This window comes from Pieris brassicae, chromosome 3, assembly GCF_905147105.1.
Source record: "Pieris brassicae chromosome 3, ilPieBrab1.1, whole genome shotgun sequence".
NCBI classification, from domain to species: Eukaryota; Metazoa; Arthropoda; class Insecta; order Lepidoptera; family Pieridae; genus Pieris; species Pieris brassicae.
In genome coordinates this window covers 13,395,660-13,420,460 of record NC_059667.1, presented here as the reverse complement: position 1 = coordinate 13,420,460, position 24,801 = coordinate 13,395,660, and the positions used below count along the sequence as shown (strand labels likewise).

At 33.3% G+C, this 24,801-nt stretch overlaps 2 protein-coding genes across 14 annotated transcripts in view; one reads left to right on the top strand and one right to left on the bottom strand.

Moving 5' to 3' along the window:
• The window catches only part of LOC123706896 (dynein heavy chain, cytoplasmic), a 51,656-nt gene extending 38,485 nt beyond the window's left edge, over window positions 1–13,171 (top strand). For all 9 annotated transcript variants that reach the window (XM_045656491.1, XM_045656488.1, XM_045656492.1 and 6 more), the window contains 22 exons: window positions 52–216; window positions 302–438; window positions 585–745; window positions 1,400–1,542; window positions 1,656–1,724; window positions 2,241–2,414; window positions 2,735–2,961; window positions 3,398–3,566; window positions 4,006–4,180; window positions 4,558–4,675; window positions 5,102–5,315; window positions 5,406–5,478; window positions 6,315–6,436; window positions 6,781–6,966; window positions 7,424–7,552; window positions 8,361–8,472; window positions 9,534–9,631; window positions 10,177–10,305; window positions 10,992–11,189; window positions 11,577–11,687; window positions 12,251–12,414; window positions 12,862–13,171. In XM_045656491.1, coding sequence (XP_045512447.1) covers window positions 52–216; window positions 302–438; window positions 585–745; window positions 1,400–1,542; window positions 1,656–1,724; window positions 2,241–2,414; window positions 2,735–2,961; window positions 3,398–3,566; window positions 4,006–4,180; window positions 4,558–4,675; window positions 5,102–5,315; window positions 5,406–5,478; window positions 6,315–6,436; window positions 6,781–6,966; window positions 7,424–7,552; window positions 8,361–8,472; window positions 9,534–9,631; window positions 10,177–10,305; window positions 10,992–11,189; window positions 11,577–11,687; window positions 12,251–12,414; window positions 12,862–13,030 — 3,243 coding nt within the window. In that variant the 3' untranslated portion in view covers window positions 13,031–13,171. The remainder of the gene's footprint in view (window positions 1–51; window positions 217–301; window positions 439–584; window positions 746–1,399; window positions 1,543–1,655; window positions 1,725–2,240; window positions 2,415–2,734; window positions 2,962–3,397; window positions 3,567–4,005; window positions 4,181–4,557; window positions 4,676–5,101; window positions 5,316–5,405; window positions 5,479–6,314; window positions 6,437–6,780; window positions 6,967–7,423; window positions 7,553–8,360; window positions 8,473–9,533; window positions 9,632–10,176; window positions 10,306–10,991; window positions 11,190–11,576; window positions 11,688–12,250; window positions 12,415–12,861) is intronic.
• On the bottom strand, window positions 13,172–23,231 carry LOC123706897 (ADAM 17-like protease). Of its 5 annotated transcripts, none has more exons than XM_045656495.1 (17): window positions 23,105–23,231; window positions 22,667–22,751; window positions 22,076–22,315; window positions 21,837–21,958; window positions 21,553–21,685; window positions 21,144–21,415; window positions 20,999–21,058; window positions 20,590–20,724; window positions 20,289–20,427; window positions 18,858–19,093; window positions 16,616–16,754; window positions 16,093–16,289; window positions 15,407–15,518; window positions 14,769–14,884; window positions 14,141–14,296; window positions 13,634–13,743; window positions 13,172–13,287 (listed from the first exon to the last, which is right to left on the bottom strand). In XM_045656495.1, the coding sequence occupies exons 2-17, from the start codon at window positions 22,737–22,739 to the stop codon at window positions 13,227–13,229; spliced, it is 2,301 nt and encodes a 766-aa protein (XP_045512451.1). In that variant the 5' UTR covers window positions 22,740–22,751; window positions 23,105–23,231; the 3' UTR covers window positions 13,172–13,226. The 5 variants fall into 5 exon arrangements, with proteins under 5 accessions (XP_045512451.1, XP_045512453.1, XP_045512452.1 ...); XM_045656497.1 differs by having other exon boundaries at window positions 23,097–23,224; XM_045656496.1 differs by having other exon boundaries at window positions 22,667–22,784; window positions 23,097–23,222.
• Between the last annotated feature and the right edge of the window lie 1,570 nt (window positions 23,232–24,801).

The window sequence follows — 24,801 nt, the reverse complement described above, 5'->3', positions numbered from 1 at the left end:
ATTGTCTGTAAATATGTCGTTATTGTTACCTAAAATAATTATTTTTTGCAGCGCTTCAACCGCTACCCGCTCATCATAGATCCATCAGGTCAAGCAACGGAGTTCATAATGAGAGAATTCAACAATCGAAAGATCACCAAGACATCATTCTTAGACGACTCCTTCAGAAAGAATTTGGAATCTGCACTACGTTTCGGTAATCCGCTGCTAGTACAGGTAAATGCATTTTTATATTTATTATAGTAATTACAGTACATAATTGTTTAGCTTCAAACAATTAAGCAATATTGTTTGCTTTCAGGATGTGGAAAATTATGATCCAATCTTGAACCCAGTGTTAAATCGGGAATTGCGTCGAACAGGGGGTCGTGTTTTGATTACACTTGGAGATCAAGATATTGATTTAAGTCCATCATTTGTTATATTCTTGAGTACTCGGTAAGTTAATTTATGTATTGAAGTTTCCTAATGACTGCAAAAAAATCACGTATAAAAAAATTTTCATGGTGCAATTTTGTTTGCACCGAACTGTAAAAGAACAAACAATGGAACCAAGATTAATTCCTTAATTTATTAAATTTTAGGGACCCAACAGTTGAGTTCCCACCTGATATGTGTTCCCGTGTCACATTCGTCAACTTCACAGTAACGCGATCTTCCCTTCAATCACAATGTCTGCATAGAGTTCTGAAAGCTGAAAGACCGGATATTGATACCAAGAGATCTGATTTGCTCAAATTACAAGGTATATTATAATTTCTATTTAATTAAGTTCAATGTGACGGAGAGCTTTGTTAATAAATATGTCAATGCTTTTAAAATAGTTTTAAGTAATAAATTAATTTCTAAACATGGTCGAAAATAGTAAAATCAAAATAACTTTAATCATATAGGTAACCAAGTACACTTATGAACGTCTACAAAAACGATGTTAAATTGATTCTAAATTTATATTTACATCCAGTTCGCAAGTCGCAAGCAATAAGAACTGGCAAGAAACTCTCCGTCACTCTTTTTAATCGCTTAGTTTTGAGTTATACAAATTGTTTGAACTGGAGTAAATCAATCGCAAGGATTAGGATCATTTAATATTATACAATTTATAAAAGCTTTATTATTTAAACAATCATCAAATTAATAACAGCTTTATTGATTAATTAACCTTTAATTATAGTTTTGAATTTATTCAATTGATAATTCTCTAATTACGCTTGGGAGTATGTTGTAAAAACGAATGCAAATTCCATATAAACAGTGGTTTATCTTATCGAGCCTAGTTGGAGTAAATTATTTAATCCTAAGTTAGAGATATTTATCTAATGATAAGACCGTTTCTTTTAATTAACACATTCTTAAATATTTATAAGTTTGAGATTTTTAATTGCAATTCATTGTGTAGGTGAATTCCATCTACGTCTACGACAGTTGGAGAAATCGTTGCTTCAAGCGCTCAATGACGCTAAGGGCAAGATCTTAGATGATGACTCAGTTATTGCGACACTTGAGACTCTTAAGAAGGAGGCTGACGATATCGGTCAAAAGGTACTTTTGTGACATCCCTTATGCATGACATTTTAAATGAACGTTAGAATATAATTTAATTAATAGATAAAATAATTGATGTCTGGATAATTTTTAACAATTTCCTATTTCAGGTGGAAGAAACGGATAAAGTTATTGGTGAAATTGAAACTGTCAGTCAACAATATCTACCGCTATCTCAAGTATGTATTGCCGATTCTTACCCACCAATTATATCCTAATAGGCTAGAAATGTAGCAAGACAAGTTTTTCTTGTAAAAACAAATAATATTATACATTTACGAAATCGAGAACAACTCAATAAAACAAGTGAAACTAGTAAAAGACTTTGAAATAATACTACATGAAAAAAATGGGCCTATCAGAACATATCAGCAACTGGGATTTGCCAAATGTCTCTACTTTGCTTGTATCAGAAGTTTGCTAGAGGATGCACGTTTTGGTCTGGATACTATATAAAATACAATAGCTGTAAAAAATATATCAATAGTTATGCAGATTCTTGCAAATAATTTAACTTAGATTCATTATTATGTCGGCGGAGTCATCAAGATTTATTGTTTTTGTACGCTATTCTAACAATCGCCCCTATTTGCCGTCATTAATTTCGAACACGCATTATTTGCGTTGTTCGCCAAAGTACGCGTTTTGGCTAAGTACAATACACTATGTGATGTTAATCCTATTTTTTTACACAGGCCTGCAGTAGCATCTACTTTACAATGGAGTCGCTACACCAAGTTCATTTCCTCTACCAATATTCTCTGAAGATGTTCCTAGACATATTCAGTTCAGTTCTGATATCCCCCGGTCTAAATGGTTTATCAGATTATACTGCACGTTTGAAGATCATTACAGATGAGCTATTTACTGTAAGTGCTTTTAATAAATAGCGATTTTATTTATTTTTAGAACTGCGTGACTAAAATGATTAAAGTAGTTTAAAAATCCGATCAGAACCACCAATCAATTGGGCTGAAGTAATATATAGTGCACTGTTTGTTGTTTTGTCGCTACCTCATACGACATATACGACAAAGATCGTATATTCGATACCCAATGAAACAATTACTGAGGCGGGTCGACGTACTTGAAGGCTAATGGCACTTTATTTTATAGAAAACAAGAATTAATCAGATTTTTTTATATTCCCACAATAAGGTTTTTGTAAATTCTAAATAATATATTTTAGACTGTTTACGAACGTGTTGCTCGCGGTATGCTTCACACTGACCGACTTACGTTCGCCTTACTGCTGTGTCGCATACAACTGAAGGGCGCAGGTGCCGCTGACACTTTGGAGAAACAGTTTGCTGTATTCCTGCGAGGACGGGAAGGATTCGTATCATCAGCGGTACAACCTCCATTAGATGCGCTTACAGCACAACAACATGAAGCCGCTGCTAGACTCGGCTCTAGGTAAGAGAAATTCATTAATAGTGTAATTAAAAAAAATTGAAGTCGTGTTCTACTTAGCTACAGTTTTCAAAATATATGAGTAATATACTCAGATTCTTTTCAATATTTCTTAAGTTTTAACTAGAAAAAAATACTAGTTTCCTTGCTATACACAAAAAAAGAAATGGTCCCGTCTATCTATTATGTGTGTGTATTGTACCTTTATTGTGTATCCACCAAACAAATTTATAGTTTTTAAATATCCATATTAAATATCTTGACATGTTAACCAGGGAATAACTCACACTAAATTTTCTTCTACTACAATAATAAAAAGAATCCACGCTTCAATGACAAATAGATAATATTACGCCGTCAGAGTTCGACGTATCTATTTAACTATACTGAAGCTACTTTTCTCTGCTTATTCTAAGATTTTGTTACTATTTGCAAATAGATTGGTAGCATTCCGAAATCTGCTCGAAAAGGCTCGTTCACTGCCGGAGATAGGCGCCTGGTTATCACAAGCGGCTCCTGAACAATGTGTACCGACCCTTTGGGACTCGGAGACCACAGCTCCCGAACAACCGCATACATTAGCCATGTCCCGATTACTGCTTATACAGGTACTGAACCCTTCGTTTTTTTATAAATTTAGTAATATGGGAAAACTTATAACTGCCAAAAACAAAGAAAATAAAGTCTGAGTTTTTGTATAACTTCTGGAAAATTTTAATTAACATGATATTTTTTTTTCTTTTGTGATCTGTGGCGTCGACTCCCAGTGAGCGTTTTTCTTGGGAGATACGACCTCCAATTGTTTAAAAAAAAGAGTATACTCTCCCAAACGCCGGCAACCCATCCACGAAAATGGGTGTCCTTGGGCTGAGATGACTGCCCTTTTTGGGCATCCCGTAAGCTCGTTTGCACTATAAAAAAAATTAAAGTCATGAAAATATCTATTTTAATAAAATAATCTAAAACAGTCAATGGGAACTTCAATTCAAATTCACATCCCAATAACCATTAGGAACCAAAGTTATTTACTCCCCTATTCTTCAATAGGCATTTAGACCAGACCGTGTGATCGCGGCAGCTACACAACTAGTGGCCTCAGTGCTGGGACAATCGTTCATGTCTCGCGCCGAAACTGAAATGGAACTGACTACTCTAACTGACACCGAACTCAACGCGACCACACCAGCCTTACTATGTTCTGTGCCCGGATATGATGCCAGCGGTAATTTTTAGCTACTTTCAATGACTATATACGGCTAAAGTGAAATTTAAGGTCTCAGATTTTTGTATCTGTTGCGTGATCATTTGTTTTTTTTCTTATAGGCCTTCTGTCCCTGATACCGTCGACTTATTTGTGTCATAACATGTCGGGTTCCTCACGGGTGATTTTCGTGTGTTAAATTCTTATATATAAATGACCATTGTAGACGATTAGACTGCTTCTGAGTTGAATAAAATTTAGGCTTCAATAAGCATTGGATATGTGAAATATACGCACTTTGTCATACCTCACATAAGTAAAATAAATAGCTTTAACAAGTATTTAATCAATATCCTCGACAGTTTTTAAATAAACACAAAAACATTTTATTCGTTCAGGTCGTGTTGATGATATGGCGACCGAACTAAACAAGCCGCTATCGAGTATTGCCATTGGTTCAGCCGAAGGTTTCAATCAGGCCGAGCGCGCTATTAACACTGCGTGCAAGACTGGCAGGTATGTAACTTTTTTTTGAAATTATTTAAAGGGAAAAGCATAATATTTTATTATTAAATTATTACTATAGTCTCCACACATGTCGATATGTAAATAATGAAGTCAATATTTTATACCTGCTTTTATTATAGTTTCACACAACCAAATCTGATTAAACCATTAAACGATTTGGAACGTCGTTTCTTGTAAAAACAGTAAAGCAGTGGAGCTTCTTGCCTCCTTCATTCTTTCCTAAAGTGTATTAACATGGGTTCAATCGTGATCTCCGCTAGGCCGAATTTCACTTAACATTTGATGGATGAATCTCGAACGTCTGTGCAGTTCTGTATATAAAAAAAACTAAGAAGTATGACAGTATCAGTTAATCTAAGACTAGATACTTAACTGAATTCATTTCAGTTTTATAACACCCATATAAAATTTCAGATGGGTCATGCTCAAGAACGTACACTTGGCACCTGTATGGTTGGTCCAACTCGAGAAGAAGCTGCATTCCCTTCAGCCGCATCCCAGCTTCCGTCTCTTCCTCACAACAGAGATCAGCCCCAAATTGCCAGTTAATCTGCTAAGGGCTTCCCGTGTGTTGGTCTTCGAACCGCCACCTGGCATACGGGCCAACTTACTCAGGACATTCGCAACGGTATTATTTTAATATTACCCAAACAAATGTTTTAATTAAAATGTAATTTCTTTAAAACAAAAACAAATAATGATGTAAATTTTGTCGTAGGTGCCAGCCGCACGTATGATGAAGCCACCTTCAGAGCGAGCCAGACTTTACTTCTTGCTGGCTTGGTTCCATGGTGAGTGATATTAATATGTATAACATATTTTTATAGTTCATCACATTCTATGTATTCATCTAGTATTAAAGAAATAACAAATACAGATGACATGTGTCATACAAGAGCTTATGTTTTGCTATTATAATGCTAGAAAAGGAGGAGCAGGATACCTAGACTTCAAATAAAAATATTTATATGAGGATGTGAGTGCCTTTTTTCTTGAGGGTCTCAAGACGACATTACCACCTTATTCATAATAATAGATCAGCTCTTGCTCTTTTAAATAAAGTACTCGTCTGTCTCTTTTCATCTCTGTAAACACACCATTTGACAGACAAAGAGTAAAATTTTATGCCAGTTAAACTGATTATCTTTCATGAATAAGTATTTTTGTCATATAAAAATTTGAATACGAATATGTATTCGCACATATACTAGTAGCTAGAGACCTTAGAATGACTTCTGCGCATCTAGCGTTCCAGGAACTCGAACAATCAATAAAATACACGTATAATTCGTTTAACCAACATCAAAATATCAAAAACCATTATACGGTTCCTGGGTCATCAGGTAATTTTTATATAATAGAGGATAATATTTTTACACTTTATTAACCACGGGCGTACGACAATAAAATATAAGCGAAACAACGAATAAAGGAATGTAACCCACGCTTATAAAATAAAAGTGAGATAGCCTGAGTCTGCAAAATGTACAGCCTTTTCTCGCCCAATTCACTAATTACTAAATAACGACAAAAGAACACGTGGTCATGAGCTATAAACCATAATCAGCATAATGAATTGTAAAGTCATATAAAATTATTAAACACATGTATGTAATTTATTCCTCAGGTATTGTTCAAGAACGTCTTCGCTACGTACCTTTGGGATGGGCAAAGTACTATGAATTCAATGAGTCGGATCTACGTGTGGCGTGCGACACTCTTGACACCTGGATTGATTCTACGGCTATGGTACAATTATTAATATAATAATTAAGACAAAATCATTAATGTAACATTAGTTTTAAATTAATTAAAAAAAGTTGCTTTTAGTTTTGTTAGTGCACATAATTAAAATCTAAACTTATATAAAAACTAAAAATACTTAAACCATACAATAAAGTGTTCGTCACTTCACGATCACATACGTTGTCTATATTGCAACTGGTTCTCTATTATTTCAATAACATCGTCACCCCTTAAAATTTATTACAAGAGAATCATATAAAAAAGTCCATACTTTTACATTACACACAGCCTTCTCAGGAAAATAATTATAATTCTAAACAAATAATTGTTCAAATAATTTTTTTCAGGGTCGTACCAACCTACCACCAGAGAAAGTTCCATGGGAGGCCATAGTTCGTCTCCTCTCGCAATGCATCTACGGAGGAAAGATTGACAACGCTTTCGACCAACGGCTGTTGCATTCCTTCTTGACTAAGCTCTTCACGCCTAAGTCCTTTGAGGCCGACTTTGCACTTGTTGCTAATGTGGACGGAGTAAGTGTTTTGAATTGTTTAATTCTAGTGTTTAGAAACTCTTTAATTAACCTGTTTTATAAGTAAATTCTTTCAAAGCAGAGCTTTATTGTCTATTCCCAAGACCCATTGACTGTTGTAAAGGTCTTTTTAAAAAAACCTGCTTTTAATATCATAATAACTTTGTGTACTGTCATAACATCGCTAGCGCATCTAAGATGCAGAAAATTATTTTTTTGATGACGTAGATGTGTCTGTCTCATTGGATAGTTATGCAACTGCGAACCAAATCTCCAGCAAGGTTGACGCGTCCTTTTTGCGTATATTATTGCCTTCATACACAAACGTGCCAGCCAGCGCGTGCCTGAAGCCATTATTTTTGCTATAAACAAAACGTTATATGTAAATATCGTCCTAATAGTGAATTATCGAGGCTCACAATTACTTAACTTAATGTACATAATTTGATTTAATTTAGGCGAGTGGTAACCAACGTCACATAACAATGCCGGATGGCAACAGACGGGATCAATTCTTTAAGTGGATAGAGGAGCTCTCTGATCGCCAATCACCTTCGTGGCTTGGACTACCCAACAACGCTGAAAAGGTATGTTTTTGTTTAAGCGTAAAATCTGAAATAGTTTCTACTTACGAAAATAAATTTCCATATAAGATGTTTCTAATCTAAATTGATATGTTCCTTTTAACGTCTGACGTCTGTAATTTTTTTTTTACATTTAAATTTGAGAATGTTGGGTTATATGTGTCGCAGTAAAGTAGTTAAATCAGAGAGTTAATTGAATCTCTAGACAGTTAATTAAAAATCGATATTCAATTAAGTCGCTAAAGTTCCGTCAGACTAGTGAGTGAACGAAATGTTTAAAGAGTTTCCTAAACGTTCCTAGGCAACAAGACTAACCTATTCTTAATAAAGTAAAACACGGAATTTCCAAGCTCTCAGTTCTTCACGATCACACCGAAATAACAATAACAAATGAAATAATCATGGCGGAGTCTCGTTTTACCATCTTATTTTACATTGTTAAGCAACACGCTAGCTTTCGGCCAGACAGTTAAATGCTTTCGACGCTACTTTATTTAACTCAAAATGCTAACGACTTGATTGAATATCGACATTTAATTAATTGTCTAGAGATTTAATTAACTCTCTGATTTAACTACTTTACTGCGACATCTATGTATGTATTCTTATATATCAAGAATCCATAACATATGTATCGTCAGTATAATTATCATCATAAAACAGATTACTTTTAGTTTGACATACACATATATCACGTTTTTAATTGTAACACTATTTATTCATTTCCTGTTCCCTACCCAAAGTGTTCAAAATATAATCTTTATTAATTTGTGTTTGTACTATATCTAATGAAATTAATATTTCATTAAAGGTACTACTGACAACTCAAGGAAGCGAACTTGTATCTAAACTTCTCAAGATGCAGCAACTTGAAGATGAAGAGGAACTCGCTTATAACGCTGCTAATCAAGATGACCCAATCAGTAAGTTCTTTCTTTTTAAGTCTATAAACTGAACCTTTATCTCTAAACATATTTCGATTTTTTTACTGATAAAATTGCATTGCGGTGCTATACGATAAGCTACCTCCCTAAAATCTTTTGAAACTCTTCGCATACACATTTCTAAACCATATCCTAACCAGCCCAATTGTGACTTTTGTAATTCTCGTATTTTTTATTCTTTTGTATTGCATCGCCATTTATGAGTCCGTGGAATTAGCAGTTTATCATTTTTTTGTCTTATTTAAGGTTTTAGTTGGTGATTCTATCATTTTTTCTATAAGATTTGATTATGCACTTCTCGACACTTTACTTATATTTATTTTTTCTTACTAGGGTTGCCTAAGAAATCGCTTGTTAACGATAAGGCCGCCCGTTGCATCCCTTATAATTTTTATGTTTGTTTTTCTATAATATTACCATTTTTAGGAATAAACAAATAAAATTAGGATTTTTAACTAGTCACATTTTCTAACTGCTAAACTAAATATAACAATTGCCTCAGACATTCATTTAAAAAAAACAATATTTCACAGCTGAACATAGACAATAAGGAAATAAATTACACTTAAAACATTTATCGAACCTCCTCTCAACGCAGTATTCGATTTATCCATGACAAAATACATCTTTCAAAAATTAAAAAGCTTTTCGTCGTTGCTTAAGAGCATCGTTGGCCTAATGGCTTTATGTGACTCTCGTCCCTGAAGTCGTAGGTTCGACTCTTGCTGGACAGCAATGAACTTTCTTTCCATGTGCACATTTAACATTCGCTCAAACGGTGAATGAAATCATCGTGAACGGCTTGCCTTATACCCAAAAAGTCGGCGTGTGTCAGGTAGAGGAAACTGATCTTGCATAATTAATTGAAGTCTGAGTCCTAAAAAGGTTGTAGCGCCAATGAATTGTATATATTTTCTTGTTTGTTTAATATGTTAAATTTATGTTAATAATGTTTGCTTCCATTTTTATATAATTAATCTGATCGAAAGAGACATTGCGTCGTGCAATTTATAATTATTAAAGAATCACGTTTTTTACAGATTTAATTGTAGTTGAAGGCGATGGTCGTCCAGCTTGGATGAAGTCTCTGCATCAAACCGCTACCAACTGGCTTCAAGTGCTGCCCAAAGAACTACCCGTGAGTATCTTTTTGACAATAACGACAGAATAATTAAAAAGATTGCTAGAGCCCACGAACAAAGTCTCCACCAACACGTTAAGTCGAGGCTTTTAACTTTTTGGGCCAACCATGGGCCTAATGAGAAGATTGACAAGGACAAAACCATTCGAATTAGTGAATTTGTGCACGTTAGTCTTAAGTGCTAAACATTGGTAAGTGGATTAAAAATAGTACACAAGAACTGAGTGTCTTGCCCTCAATATAGACTGTAAGAAGAGTTATTGGACACTTTCTTATGTTTCATATCGAATTAGGTTAGTTTTAAGTTAGGCTAGATGATGATGTTCCATGATGTGTATGAGACAATGTATTAAAAAAAATGTATATATGCTTTTATCAATTTCTTTTTACCTTCTCCCGTTCGATTCACGATTTCAACTCAAATTATTAATTATTTTAATTAAAATAACATATCTGCAAGTTAATTGTTCATCTAGTAATCTAGTAATTATTTCATTTTGTTACTTATCGCATAATTGAAAATAATGTTAATATATTTTTAGACCCTGCGTCGTACTGTTGAGAACATAAAGGACCCGTTGTATCGATTCTTCGAACGGGAAGTTGCCGCCGGAGCCGATCTATTACAGCAAGTGTTGCATGATTTGAGAAACGTCATTGCTATTTGCCAGGTAAGATTTGTTTATTAATGTGAAACTCGTAAACCTATTTTTGTACTATTAATTACTTTACGAAGGATAAAGATAGATTGAAAGAGAAACCAGCTTTACAAACTTTCCTTAAAGGTTAAGTTAGGACTCACATTTCTGTATCTGTTTAGTGATTTATCAAAAAATATTTAAATACCTATGCGATTCATTCAGAACTAGACAGTTCTAGAAAATAGTCATAAAGTCGTGGGTAAAACATACAATTTATAATAGGTTTTTAAAGATTTCTTTACATAGAGGCCCACGTCCGCAGAATACAAAACTGCATTCATATTGTTTTTTGATTATATAAAGTGTGAAATTTCGACTAAGAAAAAATTACCAGAGCTACCGCCTTATAGGCCTCAGATTTGTGTATCTGTTTCGTGATATAAAAAAGTTATAGGCAAGTAGATGATCAGCCTTTTGTCCCTTAATAACGAGACAGAAAGTGCATTGGTACAAAGCCGGTGATCAAACGTACGGCCTGCAGGATATAGTCAACGCTGCCCTGTATTGCCACTAACGATTATAATTTTTATTCTGTATCCATTCTAGTTAAAATTCCTTAATTAGAATTTAATAGCAAATAAATTTACCATTTTTACAGCAAGGGTCTACACCTAAATAGAAACTTAAAAAAGAACTGATAATGATTTTGTTGACAGGGTGAAATGAAACAAACAAACGAAACCCGTGCTATGGTGGGATCTCTGGTACGTGGTATGTTACCATCTGGATGGAGACGGTACGCTGTAGCCAGGGGCTGCACCGTACAGCAATGGGTCGATGACTTCGCCCGTAGGGTTCTACAACTCGCCACCGTCTCTGAGACTGTTTGTGAACGCGGGGCTAAGCGTCTCCAGGTATTATATTTAACCCTTTTCAATATATATAAATGAACAATTTAATTTTAATTATATATTTCCTAAATTAAAGGTCTAAAAGCCGCATTTGAAATAATTTGGCTTAAATAACACTGCAAATTATGTACAATCAAAGAAAGGAAAACTGTCAATACGAAGCTATCATGAATCCATTGATAGCTTCTGCTTGAAACAATAATTCATATATAATATAACCGTTTTTAGTTTACTTACTTTATTTTATATTGGTTAACAACGATAGAGCCACGTGTCCTTAGCTTTGAACCGCTGACCGAATTAACAGATTTCAGGCCCAGACCAGGATTTCATATAATGCCCCATATTTTTCAATAAGATATTGATAACTTATTATTTCTTTATTTGAAGAGCATCCCCGTGTGGCTTGGAGGTCTGCTTAACCCAGAGGCTTATATTACGGCGACTCGACAGTGTGTGGCACAGGCCAACTCTTGGTCCCTGGAAGAACTTAACTTACAGGTATACTTTTGATTTACAGAACTTCACGGAGAAGTAAAATTTCAAAAACTTTATTGCTCCAATTACTCTATATTTGGTCTATTTATTTCATAAATTTAATGCCTTAAAATACTCACTTTTGTTAGACAGAGATCATTATTACAACTATTTGATCTCTGTGTATGTGTGTTTAGAAAGGACCACACAAGACCACTGTTTCCCATGTTTTTTGTGCTAATCCGCACCTTATTCTTTCTAAAATTCTTATGCCGAACTATGTAACACACATAATTTTTAAAATAAACAAATTTAAATGTTTTCTTCAGAAACTTATATGATAAGGTTTTAGGAAGATATCACTTATCGTTAACGAAACAAAGTAAATTTTCAAAACGTATCATGAAAAATTGAAATTCAAATTCCATATAATAAATTTTCGAATATCCATACAAATTTAATAACAAATAGATAAACAAACTGCAAAACTCTGTGGGGCGTAGTCCTCGCGTTAGTATACACCGCACGAGACGCTTTAATATACTTATAATAGTGTAATTGTTAATAATACATAATCTAATTTCCAGGTGACAATTCCCGATCCTGGCACAGAAAGTGAGAACGCTCAAACCGAGTGGTCCTTCAGCGTAACAGGGCTGAAGATACAAGGCGCCACCGTCAAAGGAAACAGGCTGCTCCTCACAAACACTATTATGGTCGATCTGCCGCTTACGGTTCTCACCTGGATTCGGTAAGTTAGTCAAACGTATTTATGTATAAAGTCACGTGAAGTTTATGTTCCGATAGTGTGTTTATTATTTAAGTACCTTTACCAATTTCAACCGCCGGCAACGAAATGTATGTGGCACTAATATAGTATAAATAATGAAATAGGGAAGGTATCGATATACTTTAGATGTATAGAGAGATGCCTGTACGGTTCCTGGGTCATCCGTATGTTAAATAATATGATCTTATTTTTATTCTATATTAAGCACGAGTACAACAATAGATCCCTTGGAGCGTAACTTCCCACACTTATAAAACTAAGAAAACCTGATTGAGCAAAATATGAAACACCTTGGCTCCTACATCCAACATCCAGGCAAAAGTGCAAGATGAATAATATGTAGTTCTTTACAAGATGATTTCATTATATGCATGCAACTTTTCTATTTGAAATGTTTTCTTTATATAGCGGCCCGGAACCTGCAGGCTGCGGGCAAACACTGACGCTACCAGTGTACTTGAACAGCGCTCGCTCGGAGCTACTATTCACCGTGCGTCTTCCGATCGCGCCAGGACAAGAGCCCCACGCCTTCTACGAACGAGGAGTCGCACTACTTACGTCTACCGCACTTAACTAAACATTTTGCTGCTATTATTGTTATAAGGCATTCTATTGAAATATTTATATCCATTTATCTGCTTAATGCACTTATCAATCATTGTATGTGGCTAATGCTCTATGTAGTAGAGTAAATGAAAATTAAATAAATTATTCAATATTCATTTGTTTTATTTATTTCTAAGATACGTAAAATCCTTATTATTAACTGGAAACTACAGTTGACTTGAGCCTTGAATAACCGATTTAATTCCTGGCGGTTTCAGCTTCGGCAATCTGAAATTACATAAGAATCAGTGGTTATTATGAGAATTATAACAATTAAAAAAATATACTCAATACTTTCTTATTTCAGCTTCATTCTTTATCGGTCTTACTTCAGATTGCATCTGTTTTATAGACAAGTAGATAAGGCTTTTTTGTCTAATACAGAATAAAATAAACTAGTTTCTAGTTCATAATTAGTATTTTAACCATACATAAAAAATCATTGGTGCACAGCCAAGAACGTTGAAATCATGTCAATGTGAGACTTTGCCAACCCAACTCAACCCCAACATAAAGCATCATTGGGGAATTAAATTAAGTCAAAGATGTGTTGGAATACAAGTTAATAAGTTACCTAGTGTAAAGTATCTTCCGCGGTGATGACGGATGTACGAGATCATGTTGTCTTTCCCATGCAAGGTATTTCTGCTGCATGCGCTGTCTTCGACGATCTACATAACTTATCTGCAAAATTTAAACGGTCTTTTTTAACAGCTATTTATTTACATTGTGGGACTAATATAAACAAATTGGGAAATAACATTGCGGACATGTCCATCATTAAGTGGAATTCTTTGGTAAGATTCAGAGCTGCAACTGAGCTTTAAGTATCATTTCTGTTTGTCATTGGATCTTATTAAATTTCACTCAAACTTGGTTTAGCAGTTTATAATTTACAATAAAGAGATTGATATTGTTGCAGGTAAAATTTTAGAGCTTGGTAGATTATTGTTCGATTTTTTAAGCTTTCTCGTACCGGTACAAATCAATACAGTAAAATGTTACAACAAACCCATTAAAATAAAAACAATATTTGTTTTTTTTTTAATCAATGCAAACAAAACTGAATTGAATTACTTACCACACAACTAGCGGGTATCCAAATAAAAGCCGTGCCCAATACGACAACTCCAACAATATTATCCCGCAGGAAACCCAGAACATTGTTGATATTTATGTCTTCTATGATGTCCCAGAATCGCTCCACCACATCTTGGATCGTCTTCTCACAAACGCCCTGGAATTATTATTATATAATGTCTGTTGCATTTTTTTATTGCCAAGCCTGTAACTATTATTCGTATTCATTAATCGTACTCTTTAAAATAATATAGATCCCTTTCATCTAGTCTAGATAATAAAAGCAGAGGATTTAGGTAATTGTTAATAAATTCATGCAAACTCTAAATCAAATTTGTATTAAATGAATACATTGTTCAGATCAATTACTTCCATCCTTTTTTATGCCATACCCTACCAAAGCGTTTCTAGAAATTTTAGATGAATTGTTTACTTAAGAAACTTAAAATATAGGTTTATGGAAAAAAATACTAGAAAATTGTAAATAAAATCAGTAAGTAAATGTTCAAAACATATGAAAAAGTGAAATTCGAATTACAAATAAATTTTTGAATAGCCCCCCCCCCCCCACTTAACGACAGAATTGCCCCACCATTGGGAAACACTGGTTTAGATAACCTTTTACCTACTTTATTACAAAATCCTTGAATACATGGTGTCCCATCTGGTAGAATATCATTGTGTGCGACGGGAAAACACGTTTTGTTCAAACTCTTGCGGCAACAACGCTTGCAGGCGTCAGCAACTGAAATACCATTTTTACAAATACAATATCCAATAAGTCGAATACATAATTCCATATTTTCTCTAATCTTATGGAGCAATTTTATCCTTTCAAACAAAGTCTTCAACTCATTTCAGCCCATACTTCTTTAACATAACCGCTACAAGGCCTGCCGGTCTTATCGGGGTTCGACGCCCTCAGTGATGAAAGTCGCACGCTAAAGCCACTCGATCAACACTACTAGTCTTGTTCGTTCGTAAGTCAAGAAATTTAAATTACATATTTAGAATTTGTAAGAATTCTGATAGAAGGGTTTAGGTATAAAGCTGTGTTTGCCTGTTAAAGTGTGTTACAATTCGTTTTCATTGGTATTTTTGTGTGATGTAAGCTTTTATTGTAATGTCTGTTGGCAAAACTTTTTAAATAAATAATAATTCAGTGGCGATATAACCTACTTGGTCAGGTTGCATATATTTCTTTATTCATTATCTGTTATTGTTTCTTAAAAATGTCATATCTAGTAACTAGTCATCATTCCCATACCTATATCACACATACAACTGTGCATGCCCTGCGTCTCGCAATAAGGTACGCAACTCCCATTGCGGCATCTTCCGCGCTCAAGGCACTCGTGCTCGTCCGCTATAGCCGGAGCCTGCATATTATTAACCAGCTTAGATTCCACATGTTTTCAACTCTGTTAACTTTAACTTGGAATTTTATTTAATAAAAAAATGGGTCAATTTTTGATTAAACTGATTATGTTTGCAGTTATTATTTTTATATAAATTATTTTCATTCAATTAAAAGAACTGTAATTGTCTACCGTAATCTGTATACTTATAATCGTCTAATTAATACGCGTGAAGTAATTTTCGTTCTTTCTTTATTAAAATATTAATATGCTTTGTATGTTGAAATAGGCAAACATACTTGAACACGATTTAATAACTAAATTTTAATTTAATAAAAAAGAAAGTGTCTTTAAAGGGACCTAGGTTGTGAACAAACGTGAACTCTGACTTTGAGAATGACTTGGTTTATAATTAGTTATTAAGTGTAGGAGATTTTAATAAGTTTGCCTGTTAAAGGTTTGAACTTCGTTTACAGTATACATAAAGAAGTTCTATCGCATTATTTATAAATTGTAAATGTCTTTTGGGGCCTTTCTACATCACTAGACTTTTATAATCAAACATCGCCAATTTAGAATTACTAATTTAAATTACCTTAGGACAATCGGCAGATGCGCCATTACATGTCGCCTCTCCTTCACAAGCAGAATGTGCTGCTTCGCGACAAACAACTCCAGGTGGAGCGAAAACACATCCAGCACAACAAGGCGAGTTCTTGTCGCTGCACACAGCGCCTTGGCCTCGTCGCAATTTGCAGTTCTTGTCGCAACACATGTCGTTGTCCTCCGTACCTTTAAAGTCGCATATATGTATATAGACTTTAGAAATTAGACTTTTTGTACTTTACTACGAAAAGAAAAACTGAAAAATATAGAAAACTTTTTGCTAGATACAAAATAAACATTATGGTAATAATTATAATACCGTATCCAGCCCAATGAAGTAATTCCAAAACAACTTAGGGTCCTTCAAGAAAAGAGCGTAACAATTTTTAAAAGGCCGGCAACGCTCTTGCCAGATTTCTGGCTATGTGAGTGTCTATGGGCGGAGTTATTTCTTAACATCAGATGAGCCTCCTGTCCGTTTGCCCCCTGTTATATATAAAAAAAATAACTACCTAGTAATCCAGCATCACATTCTTCTCCGCCCTCCACCCGGAGATTTCCACAAAAACTCTCCTCCGGCTCAGAGAAGCATCGACCTGACTTTGCTTGCAAAACTTTGCGGATTGATCGAAGGCTGCACGGGGAAAATCTCTGGAATATTCAACATTATATTATAGAAATGCGTGAGATTTTTTATAAACAGTTGCTTTATTCCCGAAAATCTGAAAAAAAATCCTGAGGCCACCATTTTGTTAATTAAAAAAGTAAGCTTCGATCAGGCACTATATTATATTATTCATTAATAAATCTTTTTTTTTTGTCCATGATTTCAGATGAATTTCCAAAGGTCACGGGCAAGGAGCTTCGGTTGGAACTGGATCAACACAAACAGCCATTATTACTATCATTACTTTTAATTTTTTTTTTCTAAAATTTGAGTCAAGTCGAAAGCTTATTTAATGATGCTATGTTTTTACATTCATAAAATAAAATAACTTACTGCATTTTTTAAATTTAAAATTGTCATTTGTTTTGTCTATTATGTGTCAAATTAATTAATTTTATTTAAAGACATTTGAGTCTTTCGGTTCAAATAGTACAATTAGACTAGGGGTATAAATTTTCCAAAATTCTTAATTATGCGTTATCAAAGGCGATAAAAAAATTAATTAATAATGTAAAGGGTCAGTATTTTTAAGATTTTGCTTTTACTTTCGTTTTTAGACGAAATAATCATGATCACAAACGATCGACAAGAAATAAAGAATGATTAACTGATTTATTATCTGTGAGGACTGTAACTCTATGGGTGAAATTTAGAAACGAGCCTTTAAGCGAACTATGAGTCTCGTATGGCAAAATCCAAAACATTTTTGACGTACGGGTTGGTGATACTGAAACTCAATATATAGGTTTCAATTTAAATAAATCTTTAACGGATACAAAAGCGAATGTATTACATTATATATAATTTTAACCTTTTGTCTCTCAATAAAGAGAAAACTAACTATGTATGTTTCAGAATTTCTGATCGAACTCAACCACCTAATGATTTTAAAATTAAAATACATCACTGCGATATGCAAAGAGACAGTAACTGTCCGTGTCTTCCAATAGCAAAAGTTAGCTCTATCAAATATTTGGGCATTCATATAGACGAGCGACTATCATGGTATATAGAGTCCATGACTGGTAGATTAAGGAAACTAACATATATTTTTAAAATTTTGCGACACATTACATCGGATATAATACTTAAAAGAATTTACATAGCACTTGTTCAGTCCGTACTGACATATTGCATAAACATATGGGGAACGGCCAATAAAACAAAATTTTTGGAATTGGAACGGGGACATAGGGCTCTATTAAAGGTCATGCTGTTCCGGCCATACAGATTCCCATCGGAAGAGCTTTATCATCTCAGCCAATTACTTTCCGTTAGGAAGCTGTATGTCCTGAGTCTAATTTTAAAATCACACAGAGCGCTACCATTTGATAGTAGGCTGTTCTTAAAAAGAAATAGGGATGTTGTCGTCGGTCAGACCGTTAGGACTGACTTTGCGAGACGCAATATGCAAGCAGACTACATCTATAATAAATTAAATAGGTTGCTTAACATCTACCCTCTTACCGTCTACAATCTAAAAATACGACTAAAGGACTGGCTCATGAACATACCCTACGCAGAGTTGGAGCTTCTTCTGAGGCCTAGTATGTAGTACAGACTTTATTCATTCACTCACTGACTCACTCACTCACTCACTCACTCACTCACTCACACTCACTTATGCACTCCAGTGTGTTGATAACAGTTAAAAATCAATAACAAAAAAAGAAAAAAAAAGTTAATAGAAGATGTAACTAAATTATATATAAATTAAATATTTTAAGGAATGTATAACTAAGTTTGTTATGAAAGAGCTGGAAACCCTGACACAGGTATATTTTTTACTTAAAAGGGTTCCGAAATCTTACACATTGTAATGAAATTGAACTTAAAATGAATAAACATATTTTATTTTAATTCGACGCGAGCCTCTTTATTTAGGATTGCTAAAAGAACTCGAATGCTAAGTTATGTAAAAAAATTAATAAATTTGTATTTATAACCGTTAAAATGTTTTATTAAAATGTGTCGTAATTTACTGACACCTTTTTTGTGGGACCCATTTTTGTAGGTGCGTTGCCGGCCTTTGAGGGACAATAAACAAAAGACTATATGATTTCAAAGAAATAAAATAATGTTGGTACCTTGTTATTCAAGTCGTACCCGCTGACACTATACGTATACATAAGGTAGGAGCCCCCATGACTGGCAGCTGGGGAGCATTCAGCCACGTCAGGGTCATGCTCGGAGCCCCAATTGTGTCCAAACTCATGCGCAGTCACCAAATCTGCTTCACGAGTAATCACGCGCTGGCCGTAGTGGTTGCGAGAAGAACTCAAGCCAGAGTTTAAGTATAACGTATAACCATTTTTGAAGTATTCTAGAATAATAAATGGGAAGCTAGTATCACGAGTGTTAAAAGTATATATGATCTATGAGAAATACGAACTTTATAACGAAAAATATAAAAATGTAAATACCTAAATTATTGTAATTAAATTTTCTAAAAAAAATATTTTGTTCTATATTTATTATTATATTGCGAGTAAAAGTAATTCTGAAACACATTATTTATTACAATGTCACATTAATATCAACCCGAAACCATAATTATGTCACGATTTTTGAAATATATATATACCGACGTCTCGTGGTAAATTTATAAACTAACGGATATCCATTCGTAAGATTCTAAACGGTTAGGTTTGATTAGGTTAGGTACTTATTCAACCAATCAGAGGGCACATGCCGTTTCGTTATCGCTCACTTATTATTTTTCGCAAAAGTTCGGTAAGATTATCATTTGGCGAAAATGTGGACGTAAAATAATACAATTTATCTCTAATTTAGAATCCTACGAAAGTTTATAAATTGCCTAGGAAATTAATAAACTTGTGGATTTTGTTATATTCCGGTTACATATATATACAACAAATAAACAATTATAAAGCAACAAAAAGACACTCACATCTCACACCCAAGAGCTGAAAATAAAAATCAACATTAACATAAAATGAAACAAAAAATAAGCGAAAATATATTAAGGTAACACAACTATAAAAGCTACTCTAAAATTCTACAAGTCAGCATCGACTTTCTTTTGTCCTTTTAACAGAGTTACCGACTTTATATAACTGAAGTAACTATTAACTTTACCGCATTATGCCCTTATTTATAAAAATAAATCATACTATATGCTCCATTGTAACTAAATTCTCTTTCTTTTTTCATCACAGCGTAAACAGAATTTGAGAGAAAGAGTAAAAAGAGTCCTTTAAGATACTTGCTGTAAAAACTTAACCAGTTATTATGCTGTATCAACTAAAGTACTCTTGTCTCTTTCCCTCAAGTTGTATTTCCGCGTTAATGAATGGAGATAGCTTAATACTATTAAAACGGTGTAATTATGTAATTTTTTGGATAAGAAGAAGAAGAATCATGTTTTTATCTCAAACTTATTTCTCAGGATACTACAAAAAAAACCTAATGAAATAAAACTATAACTAAAATGTTTTCATTTGCTTAAATTCAAGATTGTTTGTTCGTCATAATATCGAAGTGGGAGATGCTCATACCTGGCGTACAAATACCGCCGACTGAGTTTCTTCTCGGCGAACCCACATAAGCCAGACCGAGAATACCACCCTCAAATTTCAAGTCGGTAAACAGATGCGCCAGACAGAAATCCTTGTGTGAGTATTCGCGACTAAATACCTATATTTAGATTTCAATTATTTTTCATGTATAATTAAGTAATTCAATAAAAGAAAATTCACTTTATTGCCGCATTAAAACTACAACATTATTTAAGGTAAGTTACGTTGTTATTAAATTAAAAAAAATAATAATAAAAAGAAATTAATAGGTAAGACTTACCTCAAGTAAGTTTCGCACATCCCACTTTTCTCTGACCATATTGTAATGTGCTTCTCCACCTCGAACTCGAGTGGGTTCCGAGTGGACCAAAATTTTCTTTATTACGAACCCCATACCTTTAAATCCGTCCATGTCCTAAAATTATTATTTATTTTAAATATATAATTATATGTGAGGCGCAGCGTTGATTGGGTTTCAGGCAATATTAAAATTCGATAAAATATTAGCAACATGCTCGCCCGTTAGCGACATAATGAATAAATATAAACCTTCAAACAAGTTCATAACTACATACTAAACTATTACAAGACTTAAGAAGAAAAACAAAATTCCTAAGAAGGCTGATCAAATGATGGAAAAAATATTTAACCATATTAATAGTATTAAAAAATCAAACAAATAATCTAACCTGTCTATCCTGCCAAATGGTGTCATTGTAAATCTTATGTACACGGTCTATAAGACTTATCTGAAAAATTTTAACAAAATTAGTATTACATATATTAAAAATTAAGTTGTTTGAAAATAATAAGATAGGATTATGTATATCTCACCAAGTAACTGATTGTAGTTTTAGTATTACTAGAACCCATTTCTTGAAAGAATCTATAGTCGGCTACCAGGAGTAATGGACATCGAGTTTTTGTTGGAGTGTACTCATAGTCACTTTGCCTCTTCACTCTCTTCCCACTCTTTGTGTCAGACTGTGCATTACTACTGTCTGCTTTTTTGTTTTTATACTGTGTCCTTAAGTACTTATCTTTTTCTGACTGTTTTTGTATTGTTTCTAATCCTTCATTCTCATCTTCTTCTTCATCTTCTAGTTCTGGAATGTAATAAAATAAAATAATTTACATTGCAAAACAAGAAACTGGAACCATCTGATGCATTTAATACTAAAAATAACTGACTCTTACATTGTATCTGTTAGTAATTTTATACAATATGTTTACCATTATTTACCTTTTCCCTCTTTTACATAACCACACACACGTGGCTTGTTGCCTTCAGTGCTTTCCCAACTGAAGCGAATATCGGAGGAGCGATATGCTATCATGCTTTTTTTATCCAGGTGAGGTAGGTGACGCCAGGATGGCTGTGTAAAGAAATAATTATGTTTATATTGTTATAAACCACAAAATTCCCGAACAAATACTAAAATATAATTGCAACAAGGAAGCATCTAGATGGAGCAGAAAAGGGTTTAAATTTGATGTGAGGAATGTTATTAAAGGACATATAGTTACCTCAATGTGGTATGTCTCATCAGGAGTATGGATAATCCCTGTAATAACACCACCCTCAATGTGGATTTTGACTTCTGACGATGTCTGACCAAATACCCTGCCTGTATAGAAGTTATTGCGGTCTGAAACCAATTATTTATTTTATACATTTTTGTAGAGAGCTAATAATTATTTAGCTTGTTGAAGATTCTGATTTTATGACCAGACTATGAAAGTATCATTTAAAATGATTTCCGTACCAATGTGTACAGCAGTTTTATTTCCATCACCATCCACAGCATATGCTCTGAAGTTAGAGTGAAGAACACTGTTGTGAGGATGTAAGATTAATTTAAAATCTTTTCCCAGAGTGTGAAAATTTAGCTCCTTGATAGTATTAAAAGGATGTGTTGATTGTTTTGTTCCCCTCTTCACTATGTGGTGTTTAAGATTGGATGCATGAAGAGTTTCAAAGTAGCGCAGATTGTGATGGATTGAGCCTTAAAAATTAAAACAATCATTACAATCAAAACTAAAATATTAGGTATATGTTAATAATTCAGGAAACAGTACACTTAAAACAGTTTACAATAGAATACTTTTTTATGTTATATTAAATTCTATCAATTGTAATAATATTTTATATTATGTATAAAAAATATTAGCTTTTACTAACCAAAAAAAGGAACCCACATGAAAGCGCTTAACCTCTTAAGAGAATAATGCAAACTTTAAAGTAAATGCAGAAATGCTATACTTAATGCAAGAAATCTTTATAGGGATAAAGATTTGTGTGAGTGTTACAATATAAAATTGTTATAATTAGTATTAATTAATATATATCCACTTACAGTTACCAATACAAAATAGAGGTAGTATGAGAAAGATAGCTCTATTTATCATTATAGGAATGGAGACTGCCATGTTTTAGAAGCACTGAAAACACCGAAATTCAGCATTAAATTTTACCTAAAAATTAAAATAATTTGTAAAAACAAACATTATATTTACCCTTATGTTAATCTGATTTAAACTCAAAAATTGTTTACTTAGAATAGTTACAAAGCGGACATTATCTACTTATTTTTTACTTAATTATTAGACACTAAAAAACGATTTCAAATTAATATATTTCATAAGACTGGGCTTGATTTTATCAATAGCAAATCACGATACCACAAAAAAAAACCTAATGAAATAAAACTTTAACTAAAATGTTTTCATTTGCTTAAATTCAAGATTGTTTGTTCGTCATAATATCGAAGTGGGAGATGCTCATACCTGCATACCTTATATATGAATATATAACGGGTGAATAATGAATATCGAAGTTTTACAAAATTACCAGCTGATACAAACACATAATGTTTAAATAAATAATATCAAGAATAAAGTCTTGTGTATATATAATGAAATTTGAATTATGAATATATACAAAATACGTCTATGGACATTCTACTATGGGTATTCTACTTTTTTGTGATCTGTGATCACAGACTATGAAATACATTTTACTGTCTTTTGTTAACATGGCTTTTACACAATAAGAAAACACTTTTTAAACGGATTGAAGCTCTTATTATCATTATAAACTTATAATTATTTACATCATTTTAAATTTAAAAATTTTCCGACGTTTCGCGTGCTTTACAGCGTAGTCACCGTAACTGCACCAAGCACGTGACAAAATTATGTAAATAATTATAAGTTTATAATAATAATATATAGCTTCAATCCGTTTAAAAAATGTTTTCTTAATACATTTTACTACTTTACAGTTTTAACTCGTCAGACAAACCATCTATTTACTGGCATAAGGTCAAAACTATTGCCATAATATAAAAAATACCATCTATATTTTTATTACGAATATACCTGACCATAATATATACTTATATCTGAACATATATACCTATATCTGATTTATAGCTAAAATCAGTTCTCTCGTTATTGAATCATATTAATTAGTTAAAATAAAATAATATATGTTTATTATGGAACATAAGATACAAGTATCACTTATTTTACGGCATTAAATTAAAATTGATAGATATCCCCACTCATCGGCAAAGAAGACAGAGGATATAGGCCGAGATAAAAGGCCGTCGTAAAAAAACTCTCGGTATCTACTCTCTTTTAAAATAGCAAATCATCAAACAACACTTATTTTAAAACAAATTAATTAGAAGTAGCCTGTCTAGCACTAGTATCAGGCCGTTTTATCAACTAGATAATCGTTAACTTTGTAGTAAGCCTTTTTAAACAGCTTTTCTTTAATGCATTTCTTAAATTTATTAAGAGGCAGAGATAAAAGAGCCTCTGAGATTTTATTAAAGAAGAGTATCCCTTTTGCCAAAAAAGAATTATTAACTTTAGGTAGTCTAGTACGGGGAAATTGCAGCCTGCGTTTGTTCCGAGTATTAACATGTGTGCGTATATTCTATTCTAGTAAACTTATCACTATTTATGTATACATACATAATATTTTCATAAATATATTGCGTGGGAAAGCTAAGTATATTAATTTCCTTGAATTTATCTCTCAGAGAAACCCTACATTTTAAATTATAGATTGCACGATTGAAAGCAGAAAGAATCTTCTGCAGGATGAAAATAGTTTCGACATCAGCAGCATGACCACATAAGCCCTATGTCATTAAAGCTGTGAAAATAACTAAAATACACAAGTCTAGCTGTTTCGACATAAGTTAGTGAGCGAATTTTTTAAACCGCGTAAGCTGCAGAACTTAGAATCTTCGCCAATCCATTAATATGAGGGAACGGACCACTGAAGTTTTGAATCCATGGTGATTCCAAGAAATACAGTTGTATCACTTAGATTCAATCCCTCATCATTTATAACTGATCTGCCTTAAAAAAACCATGATCTATCAATTTATTGCATTAAAACAGTAAGATAGGTTAAGGCAAGAAAAATGGTAATTTTATCCTAACTTAGACACACACCACCCTCAATTTTTGTAAT

Coding starts and splice junctions, on each gene's coding strand:
- LOC123706897 (XM_045656495.1), bottom strand. CDS start 22,739: ATGGCAGTCTCCATTCCTATAATGATAAATAGAGCTATCTTTCTCATA. Junction 21,059..21,143: donor AAACTACAATCAGTTACTTG/GTGAGATATACA, acceptor AAAATTTTTCAG/ATAAGTCTTATAGACCGTGT. Junction 15,519..16,092: donor CATCTGCCGATTGTCCTAAG/GTAATTTAAATT, acceptor AATAATATGCAG/GCTCCGGCTATAGCGGACGA.